The sequence below is a fragment of the Triturus cristatus genome, chromosome 8 (genome assembly GCF_964204655.1).
Source record: "Triturus cristatus chromosome 8, aTriCri1.1, whole genome shotgun sequence".
NCBI classification, from domain to species: domain Eukaryota; kingdom Metazoa; phylum Chordata; class Amphibia; order Caudata; family Salamandridae; genus Triturus; species Triturus cristatus.
The window spans coordinates 203,026,155-203,044,789 of NC_140591.1; the positions used below are offsets into that span (position 1 = coordinate 203,026,155).

At 51.8% G+C, this 18,635-nt stretch overlaps 1 protein-coding gene across 6 annotated transcripts in view; it reads right to left on the reverse strand.

The window, feature by feature from the left end:
* The window catches only part of ITSN1 (intersectin 1), a 1,732,490-nt gene that overhangs the window by 628,143 nt on the left and 1,085,712 nt on the right, over nt 1–18,635 (reverse strand). For all 6 annotated transcript variants that reach the window (XM_085621357.1, XM_085621360.1, XM_085621358.1 and 3 more), the window contains one exon: nt 3,249–3,415. In XM_085621357.1, coding sequence (XP_085477483.1) covers nt 3,249–3,415 — 167 coding nt within the window. The remainder of the gene's footprint in view (nt 1–3,248; nt 3,416–18,635) is intronic.

Below are 18,635 nucleotides of genomic sequence, written 5' to 3' on the forward strand. Positions count from 1 at the left end.
TGTCCAAGTGTCTCTTTTTTGAAGACAGTGTCAAATGTCCAGTTTTTGGATCCTTGGTAAGTGTCTTTTGCAGAGGATCCGGTGTGAAAAGTTCTTGCGAGACTGGTTGTTCGGTGGGCGCCGAGGTTTTCGGGGCAGACGGCTTTTTAGGCTTGTCTAAGCCGTGCTTCTTCGGGACCTCCGATTTTTTGTTCGGTGCCGAAAGAGGCTTCGGCACGGGAGTGTCGGTGCCGAGGGCCTTATGATGTTTGGTCGGCACCGAGAGGGCAGGTTTCGACACCGAGGGCTTTGGTGCTGGGCTCGGTGTGGAGGTGGAGGCCGATTTTTTCTTCGGTGCCGAAGGGTGTCTCTCGGTACCGCTGGTAGGCTGGCTCGAGCCCGAGCTGCCGGAAGGCTTAACAGGCTTCTTTACCGGACCCGAAGGTGGGGTGTGAGAAGAAGTATCCTTGGTCTTGCCTAGGCCCGAAGGCGTGACTGAAGCCTTTTTGGGGATCGGCGTGGGTGTGGGAGGGGGTATAGTACTCACGACCCTCTGCGCCGGGGTGATGTCCTCAACATCTGGGTTGTCGGCCTCGGAAGCACTGACGAGGTCGTCGTCCTCTTCTTCGATGTTCTGCTGTCCCGGAGCTTCGACGTCGTCCCCAAAGATGTCGACTGGAGCGGAGGTCGCGGAGTGCGCCATGTTGAGTCTGGCCCTTCGATCTCGAAGTCTTTTTAGATCTAAAAGACTTGCAGGCGGGACAGTCTTGAGCCTCGTGTTCAGGGGAGAGGCAGAGGTTGCACACCTCATGAAGATCGGTGTGGGGGAATTTGGACCCACATCGAGGGCACTTCTTGAAGGGAGTTCTTTCCATCAGCCGAGACCGGACCCGGAATAGGCCCGAAGGCAGCCGTCGACAACCGGAATCGAAGAAGTGCCGAAGAGAAGGTGATTAAGATGATTTATTATTTGAAGGATCTCGATGAGCGAGGATTTTGCGTCGATCGCTGAACTGGAAAAGTTCGGAACCGGAGCGCGAAGTATTACATCCGAGCCCGATGGCGGAAAAAAACAATCCGAGGATGGAGCCAAAGCCCATGCGTAATACGAACCAAAGGAGGAGTCATCGACCTCGTGTCTTCCAAAGACTTTCCAAGAGGAAAAACAAACTGCAAACATCCGGGCCCAACACCAGATGGCGATCTATGCACAGTGTATAATCTGCAGCTCATATGCCTCGAACATGTCGAATTTTCAGAAAAATTCTGTATTACAAAAATTTCCGTCAAAAAACTTTAGAGCACAAGCTCCAGGATCCTCATAGAAGGAGCCGGAAAAAAGAACTGACCTAGCTGTCACCTGTGGTGCATCATTGGAGCAAGGGGTCTCCTGCAGGTCTTAAAGGCACGGTCCCCTTACTCTAATGCCTTAAAGGCAAGGTGTCAGTTTTCTTTGTTTCTTGATACTCTACTGCAGCCTACAGGCAAGTGCCTGCAATTACAAGTTTGCTTTATGGCAATAAAGCATTGTTGTGTGACAATTGGCTTGGTGCTTCCTTTTTTCCTTATGGGTTAGGGGGCACTACAATGCAAACCTATGTAATTTACAGCATTGGCATGTTTGAAACATTTTTAGGCTGCATGTATATATTTTCACATATGCATATATATGTATATATATGTATTTTCTATATGCTCCGGGATCCCGCACGTGGGCGGGGATTATTCATAGATTATGACTATTGATGAGTATCCCCTGGATGAGAAGTCACGCATTTCACAAGCAGGGGAAACTATGGTCTCAGAGAATTATGGATCCCATGCAAAGTTCTAAGATTTAATCCCCAGTAGGGTTTGAACTCATTCTGAGGGTCCCTGTATTGATTTTATGTGGGGGTCTACAGGGTGGCAAGGGGGGTAGAAGAAGTTTTATGACTCACTCTAGTGAGCCTCATCCATGTCAAGGAAGGGCTCTAAGAAGCCTACAGCATCTAAAGAGGTATTAACTTGCAACTTAAAAAAGCGTCTAGTTTTGTGAGTTTTTGATGTCTGTGACCAATGTTAACAAATGAAACCAAAGACTATTACATCAGTGCTATGCATGGGAGGTGTGGAGGCCCAAACAGAAAACCTTTTTTTTCCCAATATCGGCTTTAGTGGCGACACTGGTGCCAGATGAAGGTGAAAAAAATGGGATTTCAAACCTGAAGTCGCCAGCATTATTTCAAAACCAGCATATGTCCATGACATTATATTAGCCAATAGGTGGGATGAAGGTCCCAGCGCGCGACTACTGAGAAAGGCAAGCATGGTTTTGTGTTAAGTCTGACTTCCTTTTCCCAGAAAGTGGCTAATGTAGAACATCTTGGACATGGATCTGGAATTTTGTTCTGGGCACTTACAATTTGCCATATCTTGGTCTTACTCTCTCAGATAGTCTTACAATTCTGTACTGAGCATAGCTATTACTTGCCTACAGCTCATGGTCCTTACCCACACACCTCAAAAGCATCATGTGCAGATCTCTTCATCACCTACATCTGCCAGTGATGATTTGGCCATGAACCCTGAGCATTTGAAGGGATGAAAACTTCTTAACTTGATGTGGTATTTTGCGAATCTGCATCAGGAGTAGCACTGTGCAACAGTTTTACACGCTTTAGAGTATAAGAACAAGGTCAAACAAGTAACAAGCGAAGACAATTTAGTATCGCAGCCATGTAAATGGTACACCCTAAGCAGTAAACATTTTGGAGAAAATATTGTGAAAGCTGAAACAGGAACACATTTATTTGACTTTACATCTGTCACAATATCAAATATCCCTGGTATCTTTCTTACCCAATATATGAGAGTGCCTTAATTTAGACTACTACATCTTGTGTATTACTTGTAGTGTTGATAAGGGTCAATATGTCAAATATTTTGATAAATGATTACCTTCTAATCTAAATAGATTAGTGTAAAAAAAAAATAGGCAGTTACTTCATAGCAAACAAATGCAACTCAATGAACTTTAGACAAATAAAATACAGAGTCAAGCATCATCCAAATTTGATACTTAGAACTTCATTCCCTAAAGAGAAGCACATTCTAAGTTTAAACAACCAGTTAACAATGAATTTTCACCTAGGAAGAGCACTATGAAATTGAACGCCAAAGGCACAAACTCTAACCGAAAGAAAGCTGAAATATTTATAAATACATCCACTTTCTCCATCATCACAAAAAGTTAAGGAAATAATTACTGGACTTGTCTATCAGCTTACCTCAGAGTCTTTAAGTCTCACGTAATTAGAAGGAAAGACTCCAGACTTGTCGCCGACGGTTCCTGTCCACCAATCTCCATCTTTCTTTATAACAAGAATCTTATCTCCTTGCTGAAAAGTTAAATCTCCTTGCTCTGAGCTTTCATAAGTGTACATGGCAATATACTCTGGTGAAAAAGAAAGAAGTTTATCCTGCAACACATTCTTATAATACATTTATGGAACATTTAAGATGTGAACAAATATATTTATTACCTTTCTGAACAAGGGGTAAGCATATTTGCGTATAAATAATTGAGGTATCAATTGGCAGCTCCCTGGCTATTGTACAGATGCCATTCACATCATCTATTCATCACCACAGCCCATATATAGAAAAGGTGACTTAGTGTCCTAAAGGCAAATGCTACTTACCAGTATGCATCTGTTCTTGGCATGTAGAGCTGCATATCTACACACTGTGCATAGATCGCCATCTGGTGTTGGGCCCGGATGTTTGCAGTTGTTTTTCCTCTTGGAAAATCTTTGGAAGTCACGAGGTATGTGACTCCTCCTTTGGATCGTATTGCGCATGGGCTTCGGCTCCGTCCTCAGATTATTTTTCGCCAGCAGGGAAAGATGGAGCGTAGTAATAACAGTGAAGATGCCCATGTGTGTTGTATCTAAATAAGATAAACTGGAGCAGATAAAGCTAGCCGGGGAGGCGGGTGGGTGTGTGTAGATCTGCAGCTCTACCTGCCAAGAACAGATGCATACTGGTAAGTAGCATTTGCCGTTTGAGGCATATGAGCTGCAGATTACACACTGTGCATAGATTATATAGCAGTAACCATCCTTAGCGGCGACCACCCGTATCTGTTGCAGTGGTTTGAAATAATGTTTTGAGTACAGCCTGGCCCACACAAGCCTGTTGCTTAGTTTGCACATCTACACAATAGTGTTTAGTGAAAGTGTGCGGTGTTGACCATGTAGCTGCTCTGCAGATATCATCTAATGGGATGTTCCCTAGGAATGCCATTGAAGCCCCTATTTTACGTGTAGAGTGGGCTTTAGGGGGAACGGATAGCGTTCGTTTTGCTTTGTGGTAGCAAATCTGAATGCATTTGACAATCCACCTAGCTATCCCCGACTTGGAGATTGGGTTGCCTTTGTGTGGTGGTGAGAAAGACAAACAGTTGTTTGGTCTTACGAAAAGGTTGTGTTCTCTCGATGTAGTAGAGTAAGGCTCGTTTGACATCTAATGTGTGAAGGGCTCTTTCTGCAACTGTCTGTGGTTGCGAGAAGAATACTGGTAGTTCTACAGATTGGTCTAGGTGAAAAGGAGAAATTACTTTAGGGAGGAATTTTGGGTTAGTACGGAGAACAACCTTGTTATGGTGCATTTGGAGTAATGGTTCTTGAATGGTAAGTGCTTGTATCTCACTGACCCTTCTGAGGGAAGTGATGGCTACAAGAAAAGCGGTTTCCCATGTTAGGAATTGAAGTTCACATTTGTGTAGAGGTTCAAAGGGAGGTCCCATTAGTCTGGCGAGACCGGTATTTAGGTTCCACACAGGTGAGGCTGGCACTCTGGGGGGAATTATTCTTTTGAGGCCTTCCATGAAGGCTTTAATGGCAGGTACTCTAAAAAGTGATAGATGTTGCCGGTTTTGTAGATAAGCTGCTATGGCTGCAAGGTGAAGTCTAATGGACTTATAGGCTAGATTGTATCTTTGTAGGTGTAGTAAATAGCCTATGATGTGTTGAATGGACACATCTAGGGGATTGATGGTATTGTTGTGACAATAGACAACAAAACGTTTCCACTTGGCTGCGTAGCAAACTCTAGTGGTGGGTCGCCTAGCTTCTTTAATGACGTTCATGCAGTCAGGGGGAAGATTTAGATAACCGAATTATAGGATTTCAGGAACCAGATCGCAAGGTTGAGCTGAGCTGGGTCAGCTCAGTTCAGCTGGTGCCTGATCTCTCCATGGTTCTGGGTTAAGAGGTGTAACTTTTGGTGCGGTACTACAGATAGTTCCAACAGTGTGGTGTCCCACGGTTGTCTGGCCCAAGTTGGAGCTACTAGGATTAGTGTGAGGGAGTGCTGTTATAGTTTGCGCACCACTAATGCAATGAGTGCGAGAGGCGGAAAAGCATTGGCAAATCTGCCTGACCAGTTCATCCATATCGCATTGCCTTTGGACAATGGGTGTGGATATCTGGCGGCGAAGCTTGGGCATTTGGCGTTTTCGTGGGTGAAGAAGAGGTCTATCTGTGGATGCCCCCACATTTGAAAATACGGGTGAAGAACTTGCGGGTGGAGTTCCCACTCGTGGAGTTGTTGTGTTTGTCTGCTGAGCAGATCTGCCATAGTGTTTTGGACTCCTGGGACATGATGGGCTAGGAGAAAGATTTTCTGGGGTATGGCCCATCTCCATATGCTCTGTGCTAGCTGAGAGAGCTGTGGAGAGTGTGTGCCACCTTGTTTTTGTATATAGTACATGGCTGTCATGTCTGTGCGAACTAGGACTGCCTTGCCTGAAATCTGTGTTTGAAAAGATTTTAGGTCTAAAAATATGGCTAGTAACTCCAGATGGTTGATGTGGAGTAACTTTTGTTGAGGTGTCCATCTGCCCTGCATGGTGTGATGTAATAGGTGAGCTCCCCAGCCGGAGAGCGATGCGTCCGTTGTCAGTACTATCTGAGGAACCGGGTCTAGGAACGGTCGCCCTTTGGAAATGTTTTTGGTGGTCCACCATTGCAGAGAGCGATGGGTACGACCGTCTACCAAAACCAGATCTGTTAATTGACCCTGGGCCTGGTTCCATTGGCGCGCTAAGCACTCTAGGAGAGGACGCATCTGGAGTCTTGCGTGAGGTACTATGAATATGCAAGAGGCCATCATTCCTATTTGCATGAACACTCGAGCTGGAAGAGAGTGTTGTGGCTGAAATTTTGCACGTAGAGCTTGAATGCTTGCTATCCTGGCAGGACTGGGGTAGGCTAGCGCTCTTGAGGTGTCTATAGTGGCACCCAGATATTGTTTTACGTCGGACGGTTGGAGATGGGACTTTGCGTGGTTTACTGTGAAGCCCAGTTGGTGAAGTAGCTGGATAGTGGCGTGTGTGTTGTACACACTGGTTGTAATAACTGGCCTTTATTAGCCAGTTGTCTAGGTATGGGAAGACATGGATGTGTTGTCTCCGCAGGTGTGCTGCCACTACTGCTAGGCACTTGGTAAATACTCGTGGTGCTGTTTTGACTCCAAATGGGAGTACTTTGAATTGGTCGTGTTGGCCGTCCACTATAAATCTGAGGAACTTCCTGTGAGCGTTGAGGTCTTAAGTGGTCAGGAAATCGTTGTGGGAGAGCAGTGGAAGTACCTGCTGAAGTGTTACCATGTGAAAATGGTCTCAGTGTATGTATTGGAGGCCTGAGGTCTAGGATGGGCTGTAGAGTGTCGTCCCTTTTTGGTATGAGAAAATATAGGGAGTAGACCCCCATATTTTGTTGGTTGGTAGGAACCCGTTATATCGCCCCCTTTTGTAGGAGGGAGATTACCTCCTGCTTTAGTAGTGTTAGATGTTCCTGTGACATTGGGCGTTGTCTGGGTGGAATGTTTGGGGGGGTAGATATTAGTTCTAGGCAGTAGCCTGACCGAATTATTTGTGTTACCCATTTGTCTGAGGTGATGGTAGTCCAGACAGGAAGGTAATTTTGGAGTCTGCCCCCGACCGGAGTGGGATGGTCTGGGGGGAGTGGAGGGGAGTGATTGGGTAGGTGCGGAGGCAGAGCGGGCAGTGTTTGTCTAGCCTCTGCCTTTATTATTGTTGCCTCTGTAGCTGCCTCTTTGCTAACCCCTAAAGGTGGATTGGGTAGGGGCCTTATATGAAGTGGAAGCGGTGTCAGAGGAGTAGCCTCTGGATGTGCTCCGAAAGGAAGAGCGGCGAAAGGAGCGCCTGGGAGGGTGTGATTGTAAGGCTCCCATAGACTTCGCCGTATCGGTGTCTTTTTTAATTTTTTCTAGGGCCTCATCCACTTTTGGGCCGAACAGATGTTCCTGGTCAAAGGGGTGGTTCAGGATGGAAGCTTGCACTTCTGGTTTAAAACCTGAGATCCTTAGCCAGGCATGGCGACGGAGGAGGATGCTGGTATTAATGGCTCTGGAGGCGGTGTCAGCTGCATCTAGGGCACAGCGGATGGAGGTATTGGTAATGGTTTTGCCCTCCTGAATTAACTCATTTGCCCTATTTTTGTATTTGTCAGGGAGGTGTTGCATTATGGCTTCTAGTTCGTCATAATGGGCCCCGTCGTATCTTGCCAGTAGCGCTTGTGTATTAGTGATGCGCCATATGTTGTGTCAAAAGTATTGAGAAGGAAGTCCTCCTCCACGGGGTCGGTATGGAGATCCACCCCGTGATAGTGTGCAGCCCTTTGAAGTAAGTGGTTGAACCCTAATGAGTCTTCTGGTGGGGATGGTCTTGAAGGGTAGAGATCATCTTGCGGGACGTTAGGAATGTCAGGGATGTTATAGTCGTCCCATGGGTCTGGGGAGCCTGTGGGAGTGGGGTCCCTTGTAGGTAGGTCATGGGGTACGTCCCCTATGTCATCATAGACATCATTATCATCATCCGGAGAGTGTGTGGGGGAATGATGAGGTGGGGGGGAGGAGGTGGAGGAGGGGAAGGTGGAGGGGGTGGAGGAGATGGCGAAGGGATTCTGAAAGGGGAGGTAGCAGAGTCCTTCCTGTTTGGAGGTGGAGCTGGGGCAGGCTTTTCCAGCCGTCTCTTTTTGATGCTGAGCATCAAATGTCCGGTTTTGGGGTCCTTGTCTTTTGCAATGGATCAGGTGTAAAAAGTTCTTCCAAGGGTGGTTTGTCCGGCGGCGCCGAAGGCATCGGGCAGTCGGATTTCTTGTTTTAGAGTCTGCGCTAGTCCGCTGTTTGGAACTATGCGGCCTGGAAAGGGCTGTCTGTTTACTCGGTGCCGAGATGGTTTTCGGCTTCGAGATATCGGTGGCCTTGTGTTTTTTGCTCGTTCCGGGAATGGTGTCGGTACCGAGGAGCTGGAGCTGGTTTTCGGCGCCGAGTGTTTCGATATGGAGCTCGGTGCCGAGGAGGAGGCCATTTTCTTTTTCGGCATCGGTGCGGAGGAGTGTTTCTCGGCACCGACGGAAGGCTTAATAGGCTTCTTAACCGGTCCCAAAGGTGCGGTGTGGGAAGCAGTGTCTTTGGTCTTGCCTAGGCCTGGAGGCGAAGGCGTGATCAAGGCCTTTTTCGGTGCAGTTGAGGGTGTGTGGGGGGGGGGGGGGGGGGGGGAGGACTTGGGTAATCACGACCCTCTGTGCCGGAGTGATGTCCTCCACATCTGAATCGTCTGCTTCGGAGGCGCAAACGAGGCCCTCGTCGGTGTGTTCTTCTGGAGCGCTGACGCCTTCCCCGAAGATGATGTCTGGAATCGCCGTCGACGAGTGTGCCATAGTTCTTCGTGCCCTTCGGTCTCAAATGGTTTTCTTGGACGGGAAGGACTTGCACGCCGGACAGTCTCGAGCCTCATGTTCATGGTAGAGGCAGAGGTTACATACTTCGTGAAGGTCGGTGTGGGGGAATTTGGACCCACATCGAGGGTACTTCATGAAGGGAGTTCTTTCCATTAGTCAGGACCGGAGCTTGGGTAGGCCCGAAGGCCGTCGTCGATAACTGGAATCGAAGGTCTTGATCGATGAGAGCCGCGCCGAGTGTGGAGATCGTGATCGAAAACAATACCGCGAATTGGGGTGAGGATTGCGCGTCGATAGAAGAACTGGAAACTGTTCGGAACCGGAGCGCGAAGATCACATCCGAGCCCGATGGCGGAAAAAACCAATCTGAGGATGGAGCCGAAGCCCATGCGCAATACGATCCAAAGGAGGAGTCACATACCTCGTGACTTCCAAAGACTTTCCAAGAGGAAAAACAACTGCAAACATCAGGGCCCAACACCAGATGGCGATCTATGCACAGTGTGTAATCTGCAGCTCATATGCCTCAAACATATATATACATTTATATATATTTTTTACAGACATTCATGCTCATCTGTAGCTATGGTAAACCCTTATTTCAATAAACAATACAATTTTAGTTTTATTATCTTTTGACCTGTTTGACGAATCTGCACCAATTGCTTGGATCATCCACATTTGACGTTTGTCTCAAATTTAGTGCAGACTGATCAATGAGGACAAGATGGTATTAGGCGGAATATATGGGACAATTACACCACACTTGAAAGACATAGGCTCCATCAGAAAATGGTGGCTTGAGTTATTTAACAAATAGGGCAATACTGATTCAGCAAAAGAAAGTACATCTGTCCTGTTTGTAAGATAATTTTAAACTGATTAGCAGAGATCACTTTTGTTCTACAAATTAACTGGGCCAGTTCACAGACCAAGCATCAATGACTGCTCACTGAAGAGAAATTAGAGTTTTCTCTCAGAAAACTACAGGGCTCACAAAGTGAAACTTACAGTTTAAAATTCATCACTAATACCATTTGAATCTTTTTGGAGCCCCCAATAAACAAAGTTGATCACAACTCAATGGAATCTCCAAAACAGGTGGTAAAAGCCCCAGTTCCTACTAGAGAATCCACCAGAACACAAAACATGGCCTTACCTCCAGATGAGGGATTTTAAGACCGATTTTGCATGACTCCTAACACACACTCCTAATTGCACATTTCGCAGTATGGAATGAGAAACCTGCCAGTGTTCCTGTGCTCCAATAAAGGTTCCAGTTCCTTTTTGAGCTCAGGAAATTTACAGGTAAGGTCTAAATGATATGAGGATAACAATACAAGAGACAGTTGATCGGACATAGAAATTAAAGCTGTATATTCTAAAATTTCAGGAGGTGGCTGGCACAACTGTTGAGAAGTAAGGCGCTTTGTAATGGACAGCAATTTTGCCTGAGCCCTCAATAAGCACAGTCCTTGCTGTCTCTCCTAATAGAGAAAAATTGACCAAGGTACTCAGAGTAGCTCAGCTGCTACTGGTACCTCTACAGTGAGTACCTGTGAGTAGCTCCCCCGCCCTTTGTACATCTCAAAGTAGTAAAAGAAAAGTTTTTGTCTGGTTGAATAAGGTTTGTTTCCAAAATTGAAAAGGATGATTTTAAAAGTAAGATGTGTGTATTTTTAGAACAGCGTGGCTAATGTTTGGGGGAAGAATATGTTTAAGGCGGATAGTTCGAAGTTATTTCATGCAGCGTTAGCAAGTCTTATTACTAATGTTCTCCCTAGGTCACAGGGGGCCTTGCGTGTATTAACTATGCGCTGAGGTGGTCATTACTAGTATTCCTAAATGGAAAGGTCACTAATGAAATCTTGGCTTCAGTGGTCACTTTTTTTTAGCACTGATTATTTGTGTTAGCAGCTTGAGATGAATTTCATTAAAATTAAGTAGCTCTTATTAAAGATAAGTTTGGAGATCAGTGCTATAGACTATGTCCTTTTTAAATCACTCTCTGGTTTGGAATAATAAACTGCATTGTAAAGATTTGTCTAAAGAGGGAAGCAGCATGCCAGGGGCCCATGACTACGAATCCTGACTAGGCTGGAACAGGAAGGGACATATGGGTCACATACTAGCATTTTTAATATTAGAATAAAATGCTGCTAGGTACAGAGTTGATCGATAAAAGAGCCAATATGCGATTTGCATTCTCTGTTCTTTCCCATAAACAATTAAATGTTATGTTTTAAATTAATTTTAGAAAATAATTGGCCTACGTAATGCTAGAAAATTGGACAATTAGCAAGAATTTGTACTCTTTAAACTATGAGAGCAGCAAGCAGAATTTGACTTTACAGCAATAGTTATTAACAAAGTAAAAGGTGCCTCAAGGAATGCAACAATATTACTGATGCAGTAATTTCCAGGGCAAGTGATGTTAAAGTAATAAAATAACAAGCATTGGCAAAGTCAATAGGTCTCACCTATAGGCAAGTTATTGACTTTGGAAATTTTGGGGGTGGAGAACACAGACAGGGAGGATGAGAAGAAGCCACACAGACTGGGGAGGAGGGGAGAGCCCACACAGCCAAGGGGTGAGAGGGTAGAAGACATGCAGCCGGGGGCGAGGGGTGTTAGGGGAAGAAGCCACGCAGCCAGGTGGGGTGGGAGGGGAAAAAGCCACAGACGGGGGGTAGGAGGGAAAAACCCACACAGCCGGTGGGGCTGCGAGGGGAAGAAGCAACACAGACAGGGGGGGTGGGAGGGGAAGAAGCAACACAGACAGGGGGGGTGGGAGGGGAATAAGCAACACAGACAGGGGGGGTGGGAGGGGAATAAGCAACACAGACAGGGGGGGTGGGAGGGGAATAAGCCACACAGACGGGGGGTGGGAGGGGAATAAGCCACACAGACGGGGGGTGGGAGGGGAATAAGCCACACAGACAGGGGGGGTGGGAGGGGAAGAAGCCACACAGACGGGGTGGGAAAGAAGCAACACAGACAGGATGGATGGTAGGGGAATTAGCCACACAGCTGGGGTGGGAGGGGAAGAAGCCACACAGCTGGGGGTGGGAGGGGAAGAAGCCACACAGCTGGGGGTGGGAGGGGAAGAAGCCACACATCTGGGGGTGGGAGGGGAAGAAGCCACACAGATAGGGTGGGAGGGGAAGAAGCCACACAGCCGGTGGGCATGAGAGGGAAAGAAGCAACACAGACGGGGGTGGGGAAGATGCCACAAAGACAGGGAGGGTGGGAGGGGAAGATGCCACAAAGACAGGGAGGGTGGGAGGGGAAGAAGCCACACAGACAGGGGGGATGGGAGGGGAAGAAGCCACACAGCCAGTTGGGGTGGTAGAGGAAGAAGGCACACAGCCGGTGGCGGTGGTAGGGGAAGTGGGAGGAGAAGAAGCCACAGACAGGGGGGGTGGGAGGAGAAGAAGCCACACAGACAGGGGGAGGCGGGAGGGGAAGAAGCCACACAGACAGGGGGAGGGCGGGAGGGGAAGAAGCCACACAGACAGGGGGAGGGCGGGAGGGAGGGGAAGAAGCCACACAGACAGGGGGAGGGCGGGAGGGGAAGAAGCCACACAGACAGGGGGAGGGCGGGAGGGGAAGAATCCACACAGACAGGGAGAGGGCGGGAGGGGAAGAAGCCACACAGACAGGGAGAGGGCGGGAGGGGAAGAAGCCACACAGACAGGGAGAGGGCGGGAGGGGAAGAAGCCACACAGACAGGAGGAGGGCGGGAGGGGAAGAAGCCACAAAGAGGGGGGTGGGAGGGGAAGAAGCAACACAGACTGGGGTGGGGAAGAATTAACACAGACAAGGAGAGGGAGAGTAAGAAACAACACAAACCGGCTTAGGAGGGGAAGAAGCCACACAGCTGGGGGTGGGAGGGGAAGAAGCCACACAGATAGGGTGGGAGGGGAAGAAGCCACACAGCCGGTGGGCATGAGAGGGAAAGAAGCAACACAGACGGGGGTGGGGAAGAAGCAACACAGATAGGGATGCTGGGAGGGGAAGATGCCACACAGACAGGGGGGATGGGAGGGGAAGAAGCCACACAGCCAGTTGGGGTGGTAGAGGAAGAAGGCACACAGCCGGTGGCGGTGGTAGGGGAAGTGGGAGGAGAAGAAGCCACACAGACAGGAGGAGGGCGGGAGGGGAAGAAGCCACAAAGAGGGGGGTGGGAGGGGAAGAAGCAACACAGACTGGGGTGGGGAAGAATTAACACAGACAAGGAGAGGGAGAGTAAGAAGCAACACAAACCGGCTTAGGAGGGGAAGAAGCACCACAGATAGGGGTGGGAGGGGAAGAAACAACATGAATAAGGGTGGGAGGGGAAGAAACAACACAAATAGGGGTAGGAGGGGAAGAAGCAACACACATAGGGGTAGGAAGGGGAGAAACAACACAAATAGGGGTAGGAGGGGAAGAAACAACACAAATAGGGGTAGGAGGGGAAGAAGCAACACAGACAGGGTGGGAGGAGAAGAAACCACACAGACAGGGAGGCTGGGAGGGGAAGAAGCCACACAGACAGGGGGGATGGTAGGGGAAGAATCCACAGAGCCAGTTGGGGTGGTAGAGGAAGAAGCCACACAGCCGGTGGGGGTGGTAGGGGAAGAAGCCACAGAGACAGGGGAGGTGAGAAGAGAAGAAGCCATACAGACAGGGAGGGTGGGAGGGGAAGAAGCCACAGACACATGGGGTGCAGGAGGGGAAGAAGCCACACAGCCGGTGGGGGTGGTAGTGGAAGAAGCCACAGCCGGTAGGGGTGGTAGGGGATGAAGCAACACAGACGGTGGTGGGGAAGAAGCAACACAGAGGATGGATGGGAGGGGAATTAGCCACACAGATGGGATGGGAGGGGCAGAAGCCACACAGCTGGGGGTGGGAGGGGCAGAAGCCACACAGCTGGGGGTGGGAGGGGAAGAAGCCACACAGACGGGGATGCTGGGAGGGGAAGAAGCCACACAGACGGGGATGCTGGGAGGGGAAGATGCCACACAGACAGGGGGGGTGGGAGGGGAAGAAGCCACACAGCCAGTTGGGGTGGTAGAGGAAGAAGCCACACAGCCGGTGGGGGTGGTAGGGGAAGAAGCCACACAGCCGGTGGGGGTAGTAGGGGAAGAAGCCACAGAGACAGGGGAGGTGAGAGGAGAAGAAGCCACACAGGCAGGGTGGGTGGGAGGAGAAGAAGCCACACAGACAGGGTGGGTGGGAGGAGAAGAAGCCACAGACACATGGGGTGCGGGAGGTGGAAGAAGCCACACAGCCGGTGGGGGTGGTAGGGGATGAAGCAACACAGACGGGGTGGGGAAGAAGCAACACAGACAGGATGGATGGGAGGGGAATTAGCCACACAGATGGGGTGGGAGGGGCAGAAGCCACACAGCTGGGGGGGGGGGGGGAGGGGAAGAATCCACACAGACAGGGAGGCTGGGAGGGGAAGAAGCCACACAGACGGGGATGCTGGGAGGGGAAGATGCCACACAGACAGGGAGGGCGGGAGGGGAAGAAGCCACACAGACAGGGAGGGCGGGAGGGGAAGAAGCCACACAGCCAGTTGGGGGTGGTAGAGGAAGAAGCCACACAGCCGGTGGGGGTGGTAGGGGAAGAAGCCACCCAGCCGGTGGAGGTGGTAGGGAAAGAAGCCACAGAGACAGGGGAGGGGAGAGGAGAAGAAGCCACACAGACAGGGTGGGTGGGAGGAGAAGAAGCCACACAGACAGGGTGGGTGGGAGGAGAAGAAGCCACACAGACAGGGTGGGTGGGAGGATAAGAAGCCACACAGACAGGGTGGGTGGGAGGAGAAGAAGCCACACAGACAGGGTGGATGGGAGGAGAAGAAGCCACACAGACGGGGTGGGTGGGAGGGGAAGAAGCTACAGACACATGGGGTACGGGAGGGGCAGGAGCCACAGACACATGGGGTGCGGGAGGGGAAGAAGCCACACAGCCGGTGGGGGTGGTAGGGGAAGAAGCCACAGCCGGTAGGGGATGAAGCAACACAGACGGGGGTGGAGAAGAAGCAACACAGACAGGATGGATGGGAGGGGAATTAGCCACACAGATGGGGTGGGAGGGGCAGAAGCCACACAGCTGGGGGTGGGAGAGGAAGAAGCCACACAGACAATGAGGCTGGGAGGGGAAGAAGCCACACAGACAGGGAGGCTGGGAGGGGAAGAAGCCACACAGACAGGGAGGCTGGGAGGGGAAGAAGCCACACAGACAGGGAGGCTGGGAGGGGAAGATGCCACACAGACGGGGAGGGTGGGAGGGGAAGAAGCCACACAGACAGGGAGGCTGGGAGGGGAAGAAGCCACACAGACAGGGAGGCTGGGAGGGAAGAAGCAACACAAGTAGGGGTGGGAGGGGAAGAAGCAACACAGATAGGGGTAGGAGGGGAAGAAACAACACAGATAGGGGTGGGAGGGGAAGAAGAAACAGACAGGGGTGGGAGGGGAAGAAGCAACACAGACAGGGTGGGAGAGGAAGAAGCCACACAGACAGGGGGAGGGCAAGAAGCCACACAGACAGGGGGAGGGCGGGAGGGGAAGAAGCCACACAGACAGGGGGAGGGCGGGAGGGGAAGAAGCCGCACGGACAGGGCGAGGGCGGGAGGGGAAGAAGCCACAAAGAGGGGGGTGGGAGGGGAAGAAGCAAAACAGACTGGGGTGGGGAAGAATTAACACAGATAAGGAGTGGGAGGGGAAGAAGCAACACAAACCGGCTTAGGAGGGGAAGAAGCACCACAGATTGGGGTGGGAGGGGAAGAAGCAACACAGATAGGGGTGGGAGGGGAAGAAGAAAGTCAGGGGTGTGAGGGGGAAGAAGAAACAGACAGGGGTGTGAGGGGAAGAAGCAACACAGACAGGGTGTGATGGGAAGAAGCAACACAGACAGGGTGGGAGGGGAAGAAACAACATGAATAGTGGTGGGAGGGGAAGAAGCCACACAGACAGGGAGGCTGGGAGGGGAAGAAGCCACACAGACAGGGAGGCTGGGAGGGGAAGAAGCCACACAGACAGGGATGCTGGGAGGGGAAGAAGCCACACAGACAGGGATGCTGGGAGGGGAAGAAGCCACACAGACAGGGATGGTGGGAGGCGAAGAAGCCACACAGACAGGGATGGTGGGAGGCGAAGAAGCCACACAGCCGGTGGGCATGGGAGGGGAAGAAGCAACACAGACGGGGTGGGGAAGAAGCAACACAGACAGGAAGGATGGGAGGGGAATTAGCCACACAGATGGGGTGGGAGGGGAAGAAGCCACACAGCTGGGGGTGGGAGGGGAAGAAGCCACCCAGACAAGGAGGGTGGGAGGAGAAGAAGCCACACACAAAGGGGGGTGGGAGGGGAAGAAGCCACACACAAAGGGGGGGGTGGGAGGGGAAGAAGCCACACACAAAGGGGGGGTGGGTGGGTGGGAGGGGAGGAAGCCACACATAAAGGGGGGTGGGTGTGAGGGGAGGAAGCCACACACAAAGGGGGTGGGGTGGGAGGGGAAGAAGCCACACAGACAGGGAGGCTGGGAGGGGAAGAAGCCACACAGACAGGGAGGCTGGGAGGGGAAGAAGCCACACAGACAGGGAGGCTGGGAGGGGAAGAAGCCACACAGACGGGGATGCTGGGAGGGGAAGATGCCATACAGACAGGGAGGGTGGGAGGGAGGGGAAGAAGCCACACAGACAGGGAGGCTGGGAGGGGAAGAAGCCACACAGACAGGGAGGCTGGGAGGGAAGAAGCCACACAGATAAGGAGTGGGAGGGGAAGAAGCAACACAAACCGACTTAGGAGGGGAAGAAGCACCACAGACAATGAGGTGGGAGGGGAAGAAGCAACACAGGTAGGGGTGGGAGGGGAAGAAGCAACACAGATAGGGGTAGGAGGGGAAGAAACAACACAGATAGGGGTGGGAGGGGAAGAAGAAACAGACAGGGGTGGGAGGGGAAGAAGCAACACAGACAGGGTGGGAGAGGAAGAAGCCACACAGACAGGGAGGCTGCGAGGGGAAGAAGCCACACAGACAGGGGGGGGGGGGGCGGGAGGGGAAGAAGCCGCACGGACAGGGCGAGGGCGGGAGGGGAAGAAGCCACAAAGAGAGGGGGTGGGAGGGGAACAAGCAAAACACAGACTGGGGTGGGGAAGAATTAACACAGATAAGGAGTGGGAGGGGAAGAAGCAACACAAACCGGCTTAGGAGGGGAAGAAGCACCACAGATAGGGGTGGGAGGGGAAGAAGCACCACAGATAGGGGTGGGAGGGGAAGAAGCAACACAGATAGGGGTGGGAGGGGAAGAAGAAACAGACAGGGGTGTGAGGGGAAGAAGAAACAGACACGGGTGTGAGGGGAAGAAGAAACAGACACTGGTGTGAGGGGAAGAAGCAACACAGACAGGGTGGGATGGGAAGAAGCAACACAGACAGGGTGGGAGGGGAAGAAACAACATGAATAGTGGTGGGAGGGGAAGAAGCCACACAGACAGGGAGGCTGGGAGGGGAAGAAGCCACACAGACAGGGAGGCTGGGAGGGGAAGAAGCCACACAAACAGGGGGAGGGGAAGAAACAACATGAATAGTGGTGGGAGGGGAAGAAGCCACACAGACAGGGAGGCTGGGAGGGGAAGAAGCCACACAGACAGGGAGGCTGGGAGGGGAAGAAGCCACACAGACAGGGAGGCTGGGAGGGGAAGAAGCCACACAGACAGGGAGGCTGGGAGGGGAAGAAGCCACACAGACAGGGAGGCTGGGAGGGGAAGAAGCCACACAGACAGGGAGGCTGGGAGGGGAAGAAGCCACACAGACAGGGAAGCTGGGAGGGGAAGAAGCCACACAGACAGGGAGGCTGGGAGGGGAAGAAGCCACACAGACAGGGATGCTGGGAGGGGAAGAAGCCACACAGACAGGGATGCTGGGAGGGGAAGAAGCCACACAGACAGGGATGGTGGGAGGGGAAGAAGCCACACAGACAGGGATGGTGGGAGGCGAAGAAGCCACACAGCCGGTGGGCATGGGAGGGGAAGAAGCAACACAGACGGGGTGGGGAAGAAGCAACACAGACAGGATGGATGGGAGGGGAATTAGCCACACAGATGGGGTGGGAGGGGAAGAAGCCACACAGCTGTGGGTGGGAGGGGAAGAAGCCACCCAGACAAGGAGGGTGGGAGGAGAAGAAGCCACACACAAAGGGGGGTGGGAGGGGAAGAAGCCACACACAAAGGGGGGGGAGGGAGGGGAAGAAGCCACACACAAAGGGGGGGTGGGTGGGAGGGGAGGAAGCCACACACAAAGGGGGGGTGGGTGGGAGGGGAGGAAGCCACACACAAAGGGGGGGGGGGGTGGGAGGGGAAGAAGCCACACAGACAAGGGGGTGGGAGGGGAAGGAGCCACACAGACAGGGGGGTGGGAACAGCAGAGGTGGGAGTGGAAGAAGCCACACAGATAGGGGGGATGGCGGGAGGGAAAGAAGCCACACAGATAGCGGGGATGGCGAGAGGGGAATAAGCCACACAGATGGGGGGGATGGCGGGAGGGGAATAAGCCACACAGATAGAGGAGATGACGGGAGGGGAATAAGCCACACAGATAGGGGAGATGACGGGAGGGGAATACGCCACACAGACAGGGGGAGGGAGGGAGGGGAATACGCCACACAGACAGGGGGAGGGAGGGAGGGGAATACGCCACACAGACAGGGGGAGGGAGGGAGGGGAATACGCCACACAGACAGGGGGAGGGAGGGAGGGGAATACGCCACACAGACAGGGGGAGGGAGGGAGGGGAATACGCCACACAGACAGGGGGAGGGAGGGAGGGGAATAAGCCACACAGACAGGGGGATGGAGGGAGGGGAAGAAGCCACACTGGGGGAGGGAGGGAGGGGAAGAAGCCACACAGACAGGGG